The sequence below is a fragment of the Mustela erminea genome, chromosome 5 (genome assembly GCF_009829155.1).
Source record: "Mustela erminea isolate mMusErm1 chromosome 5, mMusErm1.Pri, whole genome shotgun sequence".
In the NCBI taxonomy this organism is placed as follows: domain Eukaryota; kingdom Metazoa; phylum Chordata; class Mammalia; order Carnivora; family Mustelidae; genus Mustela; species Mustela erminea.
In genome coordinates, this window is record NC_045618.1 from 70,661,007 (window position 1) to 70,678,422 (window position 17,416).

General features: G+C 36.2%; 1 protein-coding gene across 1 annotated transcript in view; it reads left to right on the top strand.

Annotated features, from left to right (window-relative positions):
- AP4E1 (adaptor related protein complex 4 subunit epsilon 1) overlaps window positions 1–17,416 on the top strand; it is a 60,789-nt gene that overhangs the window by 10,310 nt on the left and 33,063 nt on the right. Inside the window, exons 5-11 of the mRNA XM_032343716.1 lie at window positions 271–344; window positions 1,234–1,355; window positions 4,453–4,612; window positions 6,253–6,419; window positions 9,362–9,435; window positions 16,504–16,626; window positions 16,931–17,040. Of these exons, the coding sequence (XP_032199607.1) occupies window positions 271–344; window positions 1,234–1,355; window positions 4,453–4,612; window positions 6,253–6,419; window positions 9,362–9,435; window positions 16,504–16,626; window positions 16,931–17,040 (830 nt within the window). The remainder of the gene's footprint in view (window positions 1–270; window positions 345–1,233; window positions 1,356–4,452; window positions 4,613–6,252; window positions 6,420–9,361; window positions 9,436–16,503; window positions 16,627–16,930; window positions 17,041–17,416) is intronic.

A 17,416-nucleotide genomic window follows, 5' to 3' on the forward strand; every position in this document is an offset into this window, starting at 1 on the left:
ATTTATAGGACTTCAAGTTAGTACAGAGAACCTCTTTTCTGTTTCAGGTATATCCTGTGATACTTAATTATGAAAGATTTCAGGATGAAGAACATCTGAAATCTTCCTGAAGTTTTTGAACCTCATATTTTGCAATCTGTCTTTATAGTTAACCTGAAGCTGTTATCTTTGACACTTAAGTTTTTAAATATATTATTGCTTTGTTTAATTTCTTGAGAAAAGTTCATTTTTATTAGGTAATAATGAGACTTTCCCCCTCAAATTTTATAGGTTATTTGGCTGTTTCTTTATTCCTACATGAAAATCATGAACTGCTGCTTCTCCTTGTGAATACAGTTGTAAAGGTACTATATTATATGTTGGTAAATATGAAGTCTTAAATTAGTCTTCCAGGTATCTGACATTTTACCTCAATCATATTGAATTAGCTATTTTTAGAAGAAGCCAGGCTTACAGAATGGGCTTAGAAAGATCTTTATTTTAAAAAATTAATTATTAATTTATTTTAAAAGATTTTATTTATTTATTTGACAGACAGAGTTCACAAGTAGGCAGAGAGGCAGGCAGAGAGAGAGAGGGGGAAGCAGGCTCCCTGCTGAGCAGAGAGCCTGATGCAGGGTTCAATCCCAGGACCCTGAGATCATGACCTGAGTCCAAGGCAGGCGCTTTAACCCACTGAGCCACCTAGGCACCCCTAGAAAGATCTTTTAGATCAGTTTCTGAGTTTGTAAAATGAGGCTAATAATAGACCTTAACCCAGTTGTAGGGGTTAAGTGAAACATTCTCCTACTGCTGTTATGGTTTCATTTGAAAGCAAATCGCTAGACTTTTATTGTTTTTATTTTTATTTTTTTAAAGACTTTATTTATTTATTAGACAGAGATCACAAGTAGGCAGACAGGCAGGCAGAGAGAGAGAGTGGAGGAAGCAGGCTCCTGGCTGAGCAGAGAGCCCAATGCAGGGCTCGATCCCAGGACCCTGATATCATGATCTGAGCCGAAGGCAGAGGCTTAACCCACTGAGCCACCTAGGCGCCCCGCAAATCTCTAGACTTTTAGTCAGATGCACTTTTCTGGCTGTTGTCTTTTTCTCTAGGATCTGTTCTGAATGTACAAATTAATTATAAAGTTAGTAGAAAACTATATACATGTAGGACCATTGCAATGTTGAACTCACTAACCCTAAATTTCAAGATTTGCACTGAATGTTTTGTTTGCTTAATCATTACATCAGGACTTGCAGAGCACTAACCTGGTAGAAGTATGTATGGCTCTTACTATCGTCAGCCAGATTTTCCCTCGAGAAATGATTCCAGCTGTTCTTCCATTAATTGAAGATAAACTTCAGCATTCTAAGTAAGTAAATTATTTTGGGGTACCTCTCTATACTATATATTTCAAAACAAAAATTTATACTAAAAATTTTATTATAACTTAATGCTTTCAGGGTGGAAGATATCCTTTGATTGCCAGATATAATGCAAAAATCCCTAATAGCATTGTCCTTCATTTTATGTGGGTTCGAGAAAATGCCAGGTAGCTTTCTAAATTTAAACTGAGAGGCAGTGAGGTTTAGTGTCAGGAATCCATGGCTTTTCTCCCAGTTCTACCACTAACCAGCAGTGGTCCTCTTTTTCCTTTGGCTATATGGGGTTGGTTGAAGCATGTTAGTTTTCACAGAGTTGTTTTGAGGGTAAAGTGACATAATGGAAAAAATTTGGTAGTGGTTCAAGTGCTATGAATGCAGACCTTCAGTGTGTTGAGGTTGCTTTCATAGCAAAATTGTAGTGTTCAAATTCTATTTTATAGCAGAATGTATCCAGATAAACCTTAACTTACAGTATTTTTCTAATCCTGTCTTATAAGATTCCTTAACTCTCCTTATCAGTTTGACTTACTTTTTCACAAGTTATTATTTTTTTTAAAGATTTTATTTATTTATCTAAGAGAGAGTGAGAGTGAGAGCAAGAGAGCACAAGCAGGGAGAGGGAAAAGCAGGCTGTCTGATGAGCAGGGAGCCTGATGTGGGACTCGATCCTGGGACTCCAGGATCATGACCTGAGCCGCAGGCAGATGCTTAACTGACTGAGCCACCCAGGCGCCCCTTTTTGTTTTGTTATTTCATTTTTGTTCTGTTCTTGACGAAGTTCCGTAACTTCATAACCTTTAGAGCTAGGAAAAAGTTTGCAATCACTTTTTCCTTTTTTTTTTTTTTTTTGGTGATTACAATATTTTAGTTATACGTACATTCTTAATATTTTTTGTTAATGTTTTATTTATGTCAGATGTGTGTTCAGAACAAATGATGGCTATAGACAATTAATTACTGGAAATAAAATACAGTTTTTCTTAGATAATTACTGGTTGATCTGATCATAGCAGAGCATTATTTTTATGTAAATTTCTCTTTATCCCCACTGTTTTGTGATAATTAAATACTTAGCCTTTGTGTGAAATCCTTCTGAGAACTGAATTTTTTCCTTATTGCTCCTCATGTACTCTAATTTCAAATCCTGGCCTCTCCTGTTTTTCACCAGTTAGACTTCTTGAAACTCTGCTTCTGCCATTACGGCCATACCTACCTCCATGCAGAAGAACATGGGTCAGAGCTATAGGTAGGCCAGTGGATGTCACAAAGATGATGGTTGGTCTTGACTTTTGAATTTCACCATGCCAGACCTATGGCCTCAATCCAGGTCTCCTGATGTCTTTTGTTGGTACCACCACAAAGGGCCAGGCCTGCAGATTCCTGAGCCTGTTGAGTGTTTACATTTCATCATCTCGTTTACCTATTCTTTCTCAGAACTGATATTTGTTAACCCTTAATAGCAATACATATACTGAGATGTAGTTTATAGGCACCATAGTATTAATAATATTGAAGGCAAATCTGTTGTTAATCTGCTTTTGCTTTCTCTGGAAAAAGAATTTTCCGCCCTGGCATAGTTTGCCTAGGAAGGTAGTGAGTTGCTTGTTAATGGAAATTAAAAGAAGCTAAATTTGACATTTGTTAGGAATATTCTAAAAGGTATTTTTGAGTGGAACATATTGGATTGCATTGAATAATCTCAATTTTGAGATTCTATGATTTTAGGTAACAGAAATACTTATTAAGGAACCCTAAAAGTAAATACTTCACTTTTGTGACACTTGCTGCTGTTATGAGCACTGCCAGCATAGCCTGCAAATATGCTATATATATATATTTTTAAAGATTTTATTTATTTATTTATTTGACAGAGAGAAATCACAGTAGACACAGAGGCAGGCAGAGAGAGAGAGAGAGGGAAGCAGGCTCCCTGCTGAACAGAGACCCGGATACGGGACTCGATCCCAGGACCCTGAGATCATGACCTGAGCTGAAGGCAGAGGCTTAACCCACTGAGCCACCCAGGTGCCCCGCAAATATGCTATATTTAGAAGGAGGCATGAGTGAGAATAACAAGGGATATACTTCCTTGGAAATTACAATAGAACATAGGATAGCAACTTCTCATTTTGCTTCTTGTGTGCTAGACATTATCTGTTAAAAATTAAGTGTAGGATTAGTGTGTACTTTCCTTTTCATTTTTTTTTAAGGTTTTACTTATTTGAGAAAGAGAGTGTAAGGAAGAGCAGGAAGAGGGTGGGAGGGATAGGCTCCCACTGAGCAGGGAGCCCAATGTGGGGCTTCATTCCAGGACCCCAAGATCATGACCTAAGCTGAAGGCAGACACTCAACCCACTGAGACACCGAGGTGTTCCTACTTTCCTCTTCATTGTAATGACATTTTTGAAACATGAGTTGGGCAAGGGGAAGAGTAACATCTTTTAATGTGAGTCTCCCTTTCTATTGCCCTGCCTCCCTAAAGTATTTGGAATATGCTTGCCCATGGTACAAAAAAAGAAATAATAGAAGGTAAAATATTAATGAGATTTCCAATATTAATAAAGAGACTGTCTATTAGTAGACAGAACTACCTTTATAAGTTAGAATTGTTGATTCTTTCCTAATTTCTAGAGAGAGGGCTTTCAAAAATGGAATTAGGGAATTAAAGAGTTTATTCATATTGGGGAGGATATGAGATACGGTGAGTGCTGTGAAATGTGTAAGCCTGATGATTCACAGACCTGTACCCCTGGGGCAAATAATACATTATATGTTAATGAAAAAAAGTTTATTTTCCTTGTTTGTTCTGGTTTCAAAAATAATAAATGCATGCTTGTTACCAAAAATTATGTAACTACAGAAATGTATAACATGGGTGTTTAGTCTCTTGAGCTCTTACCTCCTGGAGATAACCACTTTTTATAGTTTAGTGGATTAGAATAAAGAAATGAACAAAAATGAGTAATTCTTTCTTTTTAGATTAAGGTAATAACTGCTATCTTGGAATCATTTCATCTACAATCTTTTTCAACTAAATGCCTGACAAGTCAGATGGTTTGTTTAGATTTTATTTTTTATCTTTAGGGAGATTATACGAAGAAAAGCTGTTCTGGCATTATATAAATTCTATCTCATTGCTCCTAATCAAGTACAGCATATTCACATTAAGTTTCGGAAAGCACTTTGTGACAGAGATGTTGGGGTCATGGCTGCTTCTTTGCACATATACTTTAGGATGATTAAGGTAAGTTGGGAATTTCAGGAGATACTGAGCAGTTGCTATTAGAAAAAGGTAGTTATTAAAAAATGTTAATTATGGAATTAAATGGAAACTCAGATTTTTCAGTAAAATGCTGAATTAACATTTCAGGTTTTTATTACTGACTCTTTAATAGTAATTTTTGCAAGTTGTTTGATAGCATGAGTTGTAGGCACATTACAGAGTTAGTCTCTTTTTTAAATGACTAAGTTTTTTAAGTTACTAAGACACATGGAAAAATGGTAGCTATAGGAGGTGATTGAAATATCCATATTTGTTGTTTTTCAAGCAGTGACTTTCTTTTAAATTAAATAACTTATATATCAGAGAGAGAGAGAGAGCACGAGCAGGGGGAGGGCCAGAGGGAGAAGGAGAAGTAGACTCCTCGCTGGGCACGGACCCCTACTTGGCGCCTGGTGTGTGGGGCCAGATTCTTGGACTCCTAGATTGTGACCTGAACTGAAGTCAGACACTTAACCAACTGAGCCACCCAGGTGCCCGAAGCAGTGACTTTCTTTCATACAACTTCATGAGAAGTCTAATGAGCTTCTAGAAATAAGGAGAGCCAGTGCAAGGTATATAGACTACAGTGTTGACTCCTTACATTGATACTGTGTCAGATGTTAAAGGAATGTTGAATGGTATGGTAAACTTTTCTAAATGGTGATATAGATTTATACTAATTCAGCCCCAGTCTATTGCCTGAAAACCTTTGTATGTTTTATGTATATGTGAGAGACTTGATGACTATTATAAAACAAAATGGCATATTTATTGAATTCAGTTTACAATGACAGAATTGAAGATTGTGTTCATTTTTATGCATTGTGCTCCAAAATATATTGGTATAAAATAGATATTTGATGTTAAATCTTATTTTCCTCTAATGTTTACTAAACTTTGAAAGAGCTATTATTTCCCTTCCAAAAAGGTGTCCTTGATAATGAGATTAAAAACTACAATGAAGAATCTGATGTTTACTTTGAGGAATGTGTATGTAATTTCCCCAGTTCAAGAGATTAGTCAGATAGATAATCAAAGCACACTCATTCAGAAACACAGGTATGTTTAAATACTGTAGGATTAATTAATTTTTAAAAGGCAGATGCACTGATTCTGGGAGGTTTGAATGTTTGAGTAGACTTGACTGCTATGAGCTCTTCCACCCAGAACACAGATCGTTTACATGAGAAGTCTTTTGCAAACAAAGTTCAGAGACTGCAAACAGGCCTTGATCTTCATTAAAAGTAGAAATAATGCCCCTTATCAGTGTGCCTTTCATTCCCCTTTTTGATTTAATTGCTGATATTGGTTGGTAAAATTTCTATATAAGATATAATTATAAGAAATTATGAAATGTGATTAAGACTCTGTGTGGGTACAGGTAGCTATTGGTGGAAGTTTTTTGGGGAATGATTCAGCTTTGGATCAGGTAGCTAGAGCAGTTTCATCAAGGAGGAAATCTAATTAGATTGGAGTACTGTTTCATTAAATGTGCACTTGAAATTTCTAAGTGAACATATAGATATAATCAAAGTTAGATTCTGTATGGCATTTCAACCAGGTCTATTTTATATTTGATAAGACATTAACAGAAGATTTTTTGTTTTGTTTTTTGGATATAGGAGAATTCATCTGGATATAAAGACTTGACAGGGAGTTTTGTAACAATACTGAAGCAAGTAGTTGGAGGAAAGCTCCCAGTAGATTTCAATTACCACAGTGTGCCAGCACCATGGTTACAAATCCAGCTTTTGCGAATACTAGGACTTCTAGGAAAAGATGATCAAAGGTAAACTGTTCTAAGTAAACTTGATACTTTGATAGCCTTCATCTAGAAGTTTCATAAATCAGATTCTCCCAATGTTTAATAAACCACCGTAGGAAGGACATAACAGGTTGCTAGGATAGGATAATCCTGGCTCTCTGCTTATCTAAATCCTGCTCATAGAGAAAGGGACCTCTGAGGCTCCATATCTTTCATGAAGCTTCTTAATCATTCTAGTTTAGGGATTGTTTCTGGGCCAGAAAGTTTCAGACAGTAGGGCCAGACAATAAATATTTTAAGCTTTGTGGGTGTATGTTGTCTCTTGCAGCCATTCAAGCCTGCTATTGTATAACTCAAAAGGACAATCCATAAATGAATGATCATTGCTGTGTTCCAAAGAAATTTGTGGATGTTAAACCTGAATTTCATACAATCTTTATGTATTGTGAAATATTCTTTTGATCTTTTTCCCCCAATCATCTAAAAATGTGAAAACCGTACAAAAACAAACATCCAGCCAGGATAGGCCTGCAGACTTTAGTTTGCTGACTCTTGCTCTGGTTGGATGTGAGTGCTTCATTTTAATTCATTTGTCTAAGTTACTCTTTTTTTTTTTTTAAACTCTTTTTTTTAAATATAATTTTTATGGGTGTCTTTTCAATGATATATATTTTGTGTAACTTTTTATTTTGCCATAGTTTTCAAACTTACAGAAAAGTTCCAAGAACAGTACAAGAAGGTTCCTTAAACCCTTTTCCTAGAGACATCAATTATTTGCATTTGTGTTATTATTCTTTCTCACTCTCTATATATTTGTGTGTGTGCCACATATTTTAAAATTTTTTTCCTGAACTGTTCAAGAGCAAGCCCAACTAAATTTTAGTTCCCTTGAGAGCAAGGACCATGGCTTGAGTCCTTAATGTGTTTCTCTCTTAAGAAAATATTTGCAAAAATAATTTTGCTAATCGGTGTTTTGACTTTATGAGAGATGGTTCTCCTCTGTGCATTTGGGTACCTTCTAATTCTTTAGCCTGTCTTTAGGAAGGGATTGTCTTCTAGGCTCTTGCTCCTCCTAGTGCCTTGTCAGTGTCATGTCAGTTTGCATTTCCCTGGAGCTCCTAATGAGAGCCAATTGGACTGTATCACTCCTGGTATTGCTATGTTACTTTTTCTGTGTTTCTGAATCTCAATTCCTGATGAAACCTAAGTGAAAAAACTGGAGGTGATGGGAGTAGATATGCACATTACAAATGTTTGTCCTAATTTTCTTTTATATAATCCAGCCTCTCCTATTGTGTGGCTCTAGTTGGAGTTCACTGGAATTCTGTTTTAAAATCATGAATTTCATGGTAATGCAACTAGACCTTACTGGTCTAAAAAGACCCAGTGACTTTGGAGGCATTTAGTGAATTTACTAAATTCATTAACTCGTTATTTTTCTTACTTCCTTTATGGATGAATTTAGGGATTATGTACAAAGTTAAAAGCATATGTACAAAGAGAGTGCTTACCTCCAGAGAGCTCAGTTGAATAGAATTAGGCTCAGTGAAATGAATAAAGAGGGGAACTTTTATGATGTTGTGGAACATTAGAATATTTTCTCCTTTTTTGTCCCAACTCTGACATTTTCTGTTAACACAAATCTTGTATTTCTTAAACCACGCTTAGCTCAGTGTGGCAAGTAAAAATGTTATTTTATAACAGGATTCCAGTGTATTTAATTGAAAGAGCTAATTTACTGGAAAAGTCTTTTTATATTTATATTCTTTTGTCTGTTTGAATATTTTCTTGTGTTTTATAGCATTCTTTGTCTTAGGGTATTAATGTTGCTTGATCATGTCTGCAGATGTTTCCACATTTTCATGTGGTTAATTATGACTCTTATGCCAGACATTGGCTTTTAAAATATAGAAGACTAGACTGTAATCTAGGTGTAGAATTACCAAATTTGGGGTGAGGGGGAGGGTTGTAATGTCTGCTTTGTGGTTACTGTCTAGAAAAAGTGCTTACACAATAAAATGAGGGATTTTAGAATATGATTCTGGATTCCCACTGGGTAGTTACCCTTTAGTCAAGACAGAATAAAAGCACATGCACTTCAGATTAAATTTTATAACTGTATATTTGGAAAAAAGAAATTTTCTGAAAAAGGTGTAACATACATCACAAGTTATTTGTGTCACCTCACATTATTTTGATCTCTTTGTTTGTTTTACAGTGTAGTTTCTCTGCAAGACTACTCTGTGTATTGTATGTGATGTAGTTTTTTTTATGTTATTGCTTTTTGAATCTGAAACAGAAATGCCAGTTGAGAAGCCATAGTTTCACACTGACCTCTTGCAGACGACTTTTCTAGGTTGGGAGGCAGAGTGCTCTACAAAGCACTGCATTTTCTTATAGTATCTACCTCAGCCCAGTTACTGTAACTGTAATCAGTAACCACAAAGATACAGGAATGATAGAAACCCATTTCATAAGATGTGATCTCTTCATATTTAATGTAAATGAAAGTTGAAATTTTTTTTCCAGAGAACCTGGTGCTATTCAAAGAAAGACTACTGTTTGAATATCTTTTAAAGACTATGTGGTTACCATCTGGAATAATCTGGATGTGTGACATTTTACAGTAGTAATTTGAAACAGGTAGCATATTTTACTATAAATAAAATTATAAAGATATTCAAACAGAAGCCTGATTTATAGACTAGGTACAGGTAGAGGAAAGAGTTGATTGACTTTTTAGATATCTCTCCATTGACTAGTTAGCTTTGATAAAGCAGGGAATTAAACTCATGAAAAAGAACAAATGGAATCTTAAAGAAGTGAAGTTCTGTTAAGTTCATAAAATGAATTTCTTTCACTTCTTTTCTGTAGATCCTCAGTTTTAAAGAGAGAGAAGTTTGAAAAACTGTTTTATTGAGTTATAATACTATAATTCTACTGCAAATAAAATATCTTTTAAACAGGACAAGTGAATTAATGTATGATGTTCTTGATGAATCCTTACGAAGAGCCGAGTTAAATCACAATGTCACATATGGTAGGTAATATATGTAAATGCTACTCTAATGATTAACAGTGTTTTCCAGGAGTGTAACAAAATGTGTGTTAGAATACTATAAATTCCAAAAGAATTGTATATGTTAATTTTTAAAATGATTCTTTGGGTTATTATTTTTCAGTGCAAGCATTAGATAACTAACAAATAATTTGAAATTATGGCATTATTTAAAATGTTGACCTAAATTCATTATTAACGTTATCTCTCTCTTTTCTATTATTTCATTTTTTAAGAGAAATTGTTTTTATATTGAAAGTATTCACTAAACATCTAATTGATTATAAGCATAACCCAGTAGGTCTGTTCCATACTTAGGAAGACAGTTCTCAAATAAATCAGTCAACTGGTCATCAAATATTGCTTAAATTTCTGTTTTTTGTCAGGCCCTGTGCAAAGTGCTTAGAATACAGTTGTGAATAAAATAGTATTATCATTGACCTCACAGACCAGATGGAAAAGGACAGGTGATATAAATGTTACAAAGGAGAATTATAGGGTGCTGTAGCAGCCAGCTATAAGTGAGAGGAGGAACAGGAAGATTTTTCTGAAAAAATGATATTTAAGAAGTCAACTGAAGGAAGAGAAGGGTATAGACAAAGACGTATAACATATATACGTATGTAATAATATTTATATATGTGTTGTATACAGTTTTATAAAGTAATCTAATAATACGAGATGAGCAATTTGGAGGTGGAGAACTTAGGAACGTAACCAAAAAACTTCCACTCTTAATAGCCAGAGGGAGGAACTTTAGTTCTTTATTGATTACTTTGAAAAAGCTCAGTAAAGAAATTGGGGTATTTGGAAGTATTCAAAAGCAAAATAAAACAGTTTGAATTTTGCATGCTCTGGAGAAGACCAGTAAAGAGACATTGAGAGAGTAACTCAAATGAGAAGTCATTTCTTAATCTAGTAAAATCTAGTAAAATACTGTGAAATAGGGGCGGAAGACCATTACTTGTTCTTCGAGACAGTGGTAAACTGTGGATCTTTAAAGACAATGATTGTAGAAACGTAGGATTGACTAGGGGGCAGAAATTGCATTAGTTTAACTGTAAGAAAAGTGCTTGACAAAGATGGAGTTAGGAATAAGGAGAAAGGATTGCAGTGTAAGACTAGTACAGGGATGATAATGCACATAAGGAATTGAGATGGTAAATTTTGAAGGATAGATTTATGTTTTGCAAATATAAATGGTAATTAAGGCAATAAAAGTGGTTTGTTCATTTTTCAACCAGCATTTATTGAAAGGCTTACAGAAAAAAACTTGATCTGTAAACCAGGTACAGATTGAGGAAAGAGTTGATTTATTTCTCCATGCTGAGTCTGGGAGATTAAAGGAAAAGGAGATAGATACAGTCCCTACCCTTAGGAGTGGATAGCATAATGATCAGTTGGTATTATCTAGGATCCTGCTATGTAATGAGAACAGTCAGGCCAGAGGTAAGGATGAACCTTGCTGGCACAGGTGGTTTGGCTAGGAACTGTCAGAAGCTCTAGAGAAGTGCCAGTCTTTGCAGGCAGCCAAGTTAAAATGTTTTGCTTGAGATATAATTAGCATGTAGGGTAAGAGTTTAAAAGGATCTACTTTTCTTTTTCTTACAGAAGGCTTTTTGTTTTTTGGGTTTTTTTTTTTGGTAATTGACATTTCAGCTTTAATTTTATTTTCTTAAATAGGTAATATATGCACATGGTTCAAAATTCAAAAGGTACACAAAGGTATACAGTGAACAGTAAGTGTTCTTTTGACCCTTACCACTCACCACCCAATTCCCCTTTTTGGATCTAGCCATTGTTACCCATTCCTTTGGTTTGGAGAATGCTGTATACCTGAGGGAATATTTTTTAATGTTCTCCACTAGGGCACCTTTCCTTTATTAAGTTTCTGGGACCAAAACCAACAGTTTGTTTCTTTGTAGGCTGTCAGTCCAGTGTTCACCTTACCATGGAAACCTTATAGTTTCTTTTATTTATTTCCTTTATTAATCTTTCCATTGTTAATCTCCCTCCCTTTTTGTATTGATATGGTTTATAACTTACAGTGATTTTATCAATGGTAGACTGTTCTTTAGTAGTGCTAACATAAAAATTTTTTTGCTTATGGATGTGAATTTTATAATTATGAACTTCATAAGAGAAGAAACTGTGTCTATCCCAGGATCTGGTACTAGATTAATCAATGAGTAATATATTTTATTGGATTAAAGGAAAAGAAGATTACTTTTTATCAGTTATCTGATTGAATTTTAGTCTTTATACTTTCTAAACCATATTTTTATGACAGTTCCGTTATTATAACTTACCTTACTGTTAAATTAAGATATAAGTCACATCAAAGACATTTATTGACTACTGTTATGTACCAGGCATTGTACAAAGTGATATAGAGCATATGAGGAAGTGTAAAATACAATCTTTGCCTTCAAGGAATTTACAATATAATGGAATAAATAGCTTATTTATGAAAGCCTAATACCATTATAAGGTAGAATGCTATGTAGTGGGGGGTGGTGCAGGGAATAACCAGAGGTGGTAGAGATCACTGTGGGCCTGAGAACACACATAAGGATTTATTGATGTAATGGGGCCCTGAAAGGTAGGTAGGATTCAGATAGCCAGAAGGGAGATTTAGGGGGTCTAGGCAGAGGGAACATGAGAGAGGGTGCAGAAGTGGGGATGTGTAAAACTGTTTCAGAGAATATTGACTTACCAGCAGCCTGCATGGACAGTTCATAGTGGGAGCAGTGGAAAGGCCATATTGCAGAGGTCCTCTCAGGGGAACCAGATGAGTTTGGACTTTCTACTGTATACATCCAGAGATACGGGAGTTTGGTAGGCAAGGTACTGATGAGAGTAACATTTTTAGTAAGCTATTTAGTAAATTGGGAGAATTATATAAAATGGAGTACAAGGAACAGACCATCAAAAGTAGATAGACATGCATTTCCCTGTTTTTCCCAGTTAGTGTGTAATATTTGTAAATTTAACATATGACTCTGAAAGATGGAGAAATGAAGGTGGACTGGTTAGAGACCTTGGGATACAAGAAACAGTACCACAGTGAGTACCCTGGATTTTCTTTTTGCCTCATAGTCCTGAGACTGGGTACTGGAGAGCCAGCATCCTGGAAATTCTGACAGGCACAGACAAAAATGCCCCAAGAAAAAAGCCTGCTGTCTAGCCAAAGGAAAGATAAGAAAAAGGCAAAATAGCAAGATAGAAAACTTTTAGACAGTGGCCTTGCATTCCAGCCAAGCATCACAAAGAACAAATTGTGTTATGGCAGAAAAAACTAAGTGGGAAGCCAGGAATTCCACCACATCAGGTGTAACCAGCTTCCCAACCCTGCCCTGAACTTGTGGTGGAGAAGCCTGAGAGAAGAGCCAGAATTTCATCTGTGCCAGGTGTTGCCAGGTGCAACCCTCCCTTGCATTGTCAGCGGAGATGATGTGGGGAGCCTAGATTTAGCATAGTTAGAAATAGGGGGTTAACGAAGTACCTGTCCTCTCTTTGCTGGGGTGGTGTTAGAAGAAGTCTGGTGGAGAGTTGGAGCCTTCATCACTGGTCAGGCATGCTCAGGCCACTGTCGGTGGTGGCCATGTACTTAGGAAGTAATGCTCCTTCCTTTCCCAGGCAAGATAGTATCAGCAGATGTTCCTGTCCCCCATCACCTTGTCCAGAACAAGGAACCCTTGCTTTTCCAAGTGTCAAAGGAGGCAGAGTGGAGAACCTGGGCTTCCACCCCATTGGTGGTACCCACATCTCCCTGCCAGAGTGGGGTCAGTAGATAGAGACTTACTTCGTATGAAAGTAGAGTCTAGTCTGAAGGATATGGTATCAGTGGAACTTTGAATTTTTTGTGTAATCCAGCCCAAAATACCTATGATAAAATTAGAGTATCATAAATGTTAGAACGTTATTAATTTTTAACTTGATAATCTTTACTTGATATTTGGTTTGGATCTGGGTTGCTCTGGAAGAGAAAACAAAACTTTGCATTGTGTTTTTATGTTTAGAAATCCTCAGAAGCACTTTTTTGAAACCACTGTAGAGGGGAACCAGGAGGGTGGCTGCTATTTCATTTTACGGACTTATACTCAGGTTTTTGTGGAGTTGTGGAATAGAGGAATTTAGCTCCAGTGGAAAAATAATCTAAAGGCCTGTTAAATTCTTTTTCAGCTCATTTATGCCTAAGTTGACTAATAAATGGAATTTTCTAACTATTAATTTTACCTGTACCAGCTTTCCAGAAGTTTTATAATCATCTAAATAAGTTTAGATTTTAGGTAAGTAATGAGAAGTTTTTGTAGTAACACAATCTTACAGCAGCAGAGTTTTGAATGGCAGGAATCTGTAAAGGAAGCCATGTCAGTTACAATAGAAAATGGAGCATCATTATTTTTTTTCAAAGATTTTTATTTACTTATTTGAGAAAGAGCGAGAGTGCATGAGTGGAGAAAATAGGCTTTCTGCTGAGCAGGGAGCCTGATGCGGGACTAACTCCCAGGACCGAGGGATCATGACCTGACCTGAAGGCAGATGCTTAACCGACTGAACCACCCAGGTGCACCAGCGAAGCATTATTATTATTATTATTATTATTATTGCGAAGCATTATTTTTAAAAAAGATTTTATTTATTTATTTAACAGAGAGAGAGAGATCACAAAGGCAGAGAGGCAGGCAGAGAGAGGGGAGGCAGGCTCCCTACTGAGCAGAGAGCCTGATGGGGGGCTGAATCCCAGGACCCTGAGATCTTGACCCGAGCCAAAGGCAGAGGCTCAACACACTGAGTAATCTAAGCACCCCCGCAAAGCATTTTTTTAATCTTACTTAGGACTGGCTGGTTAGTTCAGGGTTTGGTAAACTTTTTCTAAAAAGGGTCAGATAGTAAATATTTTAGGCTTTGTATATAACATAGGTTTCTGTCATAAATTCTCCATTTTTTGCTTTTTTCACAGCTTTAATTTTTAACATTTTAATTAATTAATTAATTAATTTATTAAGAAGATTTTATTTATTTATTTGACAGAGATCACAAGTAGGCAGAGAGGCAGGGAGAGAGAGAGAAAGGGAAGCAGGCTACCTGCTGAGCAGGGAGCCCAATGCAGGACTCGATCCCAGGACCCTGAGATCATGACCTGAGCTGAAGGCAGCGGCTGAACCCACTGAGCCACCCAGGTGCCCTATTTTTATTTTTTTATAGATTTTTGTTTTAGAGAAAGAGAATACGAGCAGGAGGGAGGAGTGAGGAGCAGAGTGGGAGGAAAGGGAGGGAGAAAGAATCTCAAGTCAACTCTCCACTTAGTGGGGAGCTCAGCATGGGGCTCAGTCTCAAGACCCTGAGATCATGACCTGAACCAAAACAAAGAGTCAGATGCCCAACTGACTAAGTCACATAGGTGCCCCTTTTCCACAATGTTTAAAAAGTGTAGCGGTATACCTGAAACTAATATAAGTTATATGTTGATTTTATCTCAGTTTAAAAAAATGTGAAAATCAGTTCTACAGGCTTGCAAAAGTAGGCCAACGGCTGGATTTAGTATTGGTTTATCCACTCCTGCCTTAGTTGGTTAGTCACTTGACCAAGCCTCTCTTTGTTTAGTTCACTAAGTCATAACGTCTACTCTTTCCATAGCACAGAGTGAGGACATTTTACAGCACAACATCTGAATATACAGAGTATCTATTTGGTTGATTTTTAAATTTTTTTTTTTATTTTTAAAAAAGATTTTATTTATTTTGAGAGAGCACAAGTAGACAGAGTGGCAGGCTGAGGGAGAGGGAGAAGCAGGCTCCCCGCTGAGCAGGGAACCTGATGAGGGGCCTCAGTCCCAGGACCTGGGATCAAGACCTAAGCCGAAGGCAGCCGCTTAACTGACTGAGCCACCCAGGCACCCCTCTTTTTAGGTTAAATTAACTTACTTTGTAGGTTTTCCTTTAAAGTCCTTTCCCTTCTTAAAGAGAACTTTATACTTCTGGTTTCTTTTCTCTCTTTCTTTCTCTGTAGAAGGGGTTCATATAAAGCTTTTTATGCAAAATTTAGATTTGAATCAATTGATAGGCAACTTAGCAGTATAAAACATAGCTAGTTGAATATTCAAGATCTGTCTTGTACACACAAAAAGTATCCGATTGTTTTGTTTTAGGCTTTTGAAACTAGAGAAGAAATGATGCTATCAAGGACACTTGGATATGCTTCAGCTTGTAGTAGAACTGTTGAGTTTGCTGAGTCTGTGTGTCACTTCTCATTACTGTGATTCCACAGCACATGCAGGATGTAATGATACTTCACTGGTTCTCTACTGTGGCGAACCTCCAGCTCCTTGACTTAGGCTCTTCAAAAGAGCTTGAAAAACATTTTAGTGTCTACTTTGATCATCTGTCATATTTATCAGATGTTTAACTACGTTAGAAAATCAAATTTGAACACTACCAAGATGTTCAGTTGATGGTTCGAGGTTCTTTGAGGTTGCCTTTAAAGAATTGACTTGAGGATTTTTATGAAGTGGTCCTACTTTGAAGCAAATGCTAGAACATTCCAAAATAATTATATTAAAATAAACTACATATATTGTTTCTTTGTGTGAGTGGTAGGAATTGCCTGAGAACAAATTATTTTAAAACATTGAAGGAGTGTTGGAAATATATGTTTATATAGAAACAATGAATATATTACCTATGTGTCCATTAGAATGTGAGCTCCTTAAGGGCAGGGGTATTTGTCTTTTTTCCATGGCTGTGTCCATCCTATTACAACAATGCCTGGCACATAGGAGGTGTTCAGTAAATACTTGTTGCATGAGTGAATTCATCATTTTTATCTATTAATAGGTAATTCTCTTTAGAGTGTGCTGTGGTAGCATAATCCTAATAACTGTGTAAGCCTGAAAACAAAGTTCCTATCTTTGAAAGTTTTTTATAAGTAAGATTTTTTACTAAAACTGACCTTTTAATTCGTTTGTTTTGCTGTGAGTTCTGTACAAGTATGTTCTTTTACTATGCCTTAACATGATCCCTGATATTTTATATTTTCTTTCTCTAGCTATTCTGTTTGAATGTGTACATACAGTTTATTCTATTTATCCTAAATCAGAATTACTTGAGAAGGCTGCCAAGTGCATTGGAAAATTTGTTCTGTCACCTAAAATAAATCTCAAATATTTAGGTAAGATGATTAGATAATTTTTTATAAAAAAAGATTTTACTTATTTATTAGAGAGAGAGAACACGCACGCACACATGCATGCATCAAAGGGGAGGCGGAGCAGAGGGAGAGAGAATCTCAAGCAGACTCCCTGCTGAGGGTAGAGCCTGACACAGGGCTCAATCTCGTGACTCTGAGATCATGACTGAAGCACCCAGGTGCTCCAAGATGATTAAATAATTTTGACAGAAATTACAAAGAGGGCTCTTGAAATTTGCTGGGTATTTGTTTCCAGTCAATTGTATAACATAATCTTTGTTTCTAGGACTGAAGGCTCTTACCTATGTTATCCAACAGGATCCCACTCTGGCTCTTCAGCACCAGATGACAATAATTGAGTGCTTAGACCATCCAGATCCCATTATTAAAAGAGAGGTAAACTGGTATTTTGAATAGTGTATGCAAAGTGTTATAACTTTTAAACTTTTTTTTGGTATTATGGAGAGAATAAAGTAGTGGGCAGTGTGTGTGTGTGTGTGTGTGTGTGTGTGTGTGTGTGTGGTGTATTTTAACTTTTGAGTATATTTTATTCTAAAATTTAAGGACCTTTTCTAAAAAGTCCTTTTGTCAGTAGCCTCACAAATGGATTTAAACTATGAGCTGGAGGAATTAGGTCCAGTTACCTGTATGGCTTCATTAATATCTTTTTGGTCCAAAACTAAATTCTATTTCCAGGTCTTTCTGTTAATACAATTTAAGGTGTAATTTATGGCTATTAATATTTTTTCATATTCTCCTTAATATCTGTAAA